The sequence below is a fragment of the Mustela nigripes genome, chromosome 1 (assembly GCF_022355385.1).
Source record: "Mustela nigripes isolate SB6536 chromosome 1, MUSNIG.SB6536, whole genome shotgun sequence".
NCBI classification, from domain to species: Eukaryota; Metazoa; Chordata; class Mammalia; order Carnivora; family Mustelidae; genus Mustela; species Mustela nigripes.
In genome coordinates this window covers 14,430,679-14,432,756 of record NC_081557.1, presented here as the reverse complement: position 1 = coordinate 14,432,756, position 2,078 = coordinate 14,430,679, and the positions used below count along the sequence as shown (strand labels likewise).

General features: G+C 35.9%; 1 protein-coding gene across 1 annotated transcript; it reads left to right on the top strand.

Moving 5' to 3' along the window:
• On the top strand, positions 1-930 carry LOC132010289 (olfactory receptor 4C46-like). Its single transcript, XM_059388190.1, has one exon. It carries the CDS (start codon positions 1-3, stop codon positions 928-930), a length of 930 nt encoding a protein of 309 aa, XP_059244173.1.
• Positions 931-2,078: the final 1,148 nt, after the last annotated feature.

Below are 2,078 nucleotides of genomic sequence, written 5' to 3'. Positions count from 1 at the left end.
ATGGAGAATAGAAACAACGTGACGGAGTTTGTTCTACTGGGGCTCACAGAGAATCCAAAGATGCAGAAAATCATATTTGTCATCTTTTTGGTGATTTACATCATCTCTGAGGTAGGAAATACGCTCACCATGGTAACTATCTCTGCCAGCCCATTATTGGGGTCTCCCATGTACTATTTCCTGGCCTATCTCTCTTTCATTGATGCCTGCTATTCTTCTGTTAATACCCCTAAACTCATCATAGATTCACTCCGTGAAAAGAAGACCACCACATTCAATGCATGTATAATCCAAATCTTTGGGGAACATTTCTTTGGAGGTGCTGATATCATCCTACTTACTGTAATGGCCTATGACCGCTATGTGGCCATCTGCAAGCCATTGCACTACACAACCATCATGAATCGGCGGGTGTGTGGCCTGTTAATGGGAGTGGTGTGGGTGGGAGGTTTTCTTCATGGAGCCATACAGATCCTCTTTATCATCCCTTTACCCTTCTGTGGCCCTAATGTCATAGATCACTTTATGTGTGATCTAAACCCTTTGCTCAATCTTGCCTGCACTGATACCCACACTCTAGGCCTCTTCGTTGCTGCCAACAGTGGTTTTCTCTGTGTCTTCCTCTTCCTTCTCCTGATCATCTCCTATGTGGTCATTCTGCGTTCCCTAAGGAACCACAGCTTGGAGGCAAGGCGCAAAGCCCTCTCCACCTGTGTCTCCCACATCACAGTAGTTATCCTATTCTTTGTGCCTTGCATTTTTGTGTACATGAGACCTGTGACTACTTTATCTATTGATAAAGCAGTCTCAGTGTTCTACACTATGATAACACCAATGTTAAACCCATTAATCTATACCTTAAGAAATGATCAGATGAAAAATGCCATTAGAAAATTGTGCAGTAGAAAAGTTATTTCACGTGAGAAATAAATATGCCTGGAGCTCAGCACTGATTCAATGAAAACAAAGGTCAAAAGGACATTTTGGAAGTTCTCAAAAAGGAATACCTACCAAATAAAGAGTAAATAAACTACCGTGAATGCTAACTACTGAACTGAGTGGAGCAGAAATGTGTCAAGAGAAAAAAAAAAAAAACTAACCACAGTTTTTCATATATATACACACACATATATATGTGTATATATATAGATACAGTATGTACTATAGGCATATATATATTCATAGTCACTATGAATATTTACTATCTATGAAATATAACATATTTTATTAAGAATTCGACTCATTATTATATACCAGAATTGATGATAACATCCTTTCTATAAAATTAGAGTCTAAAATGTCTATAGCATTGTAAAAGTGAGCCCTTTAACCTCTGAGGGATAACTAAGTTTATCCCAAGTTTCCAAGTTCACTTGTAGACTTCAGAGTCATATTGTATTGTTCATATTACCTGTCTTAGGCTGCTAACCAATTAGGAAGAATCATGACCCAAATTAATGAACATCTTATCATCTGAGAGGAATTCTTATTAAAGTCACACTCCATAGAGTACTTGACTGTTTGTTAAAAATAGTTTCTACAAGTCAGCACAATGTCTCAGGCACAATAAATATTGAATGAGTGAATAATGGCATTAAGGAAGTTAAATAACATCAAGAAAATTTAGATCAAAGAAATAAGAGTGGGGACAAGGGACTTTCTTTCCTACTTTTATCTGATTCAGACTGAGATTTCTAGCAAGATCTCTTTGAGAAATGACAATTTTTTGAACTCCTGATTAAACTATGTATTTACAAAGATTGAAACTGAGATTCTCAATGAAAAAAAAAATATCTTACATTGATATTTTCTCTGCTTTCAGCAAGATTTCATCATCATATGAATGCGAGCTGTTCATGACATTTTTATGCTAATTAGATTATTTCTAGGTAACATTTCATTATGAAGAGTTTTTAAAAATATGTAGTTCCATCTATACACAAAACAACTTCAGGAAAAATATATTTATATCTGTGTGTGTGTGTGTGTGTATTATTCCCTATTCATTAATCAATAGATATTTCTAGACAGAAAACATATTACACACATTGATGATTGCTGGGCCTTCAGTGGTGAAT

Excerpts from the sequence above, each read along its gene's own strand:
- LOC132010289 (XM_059388190.1), top strand. The coding sequence starts at position 1 with ATGGAGAATAGAAACAACGTGACGGAGTTTGTTCTACTGGGGCTCACA.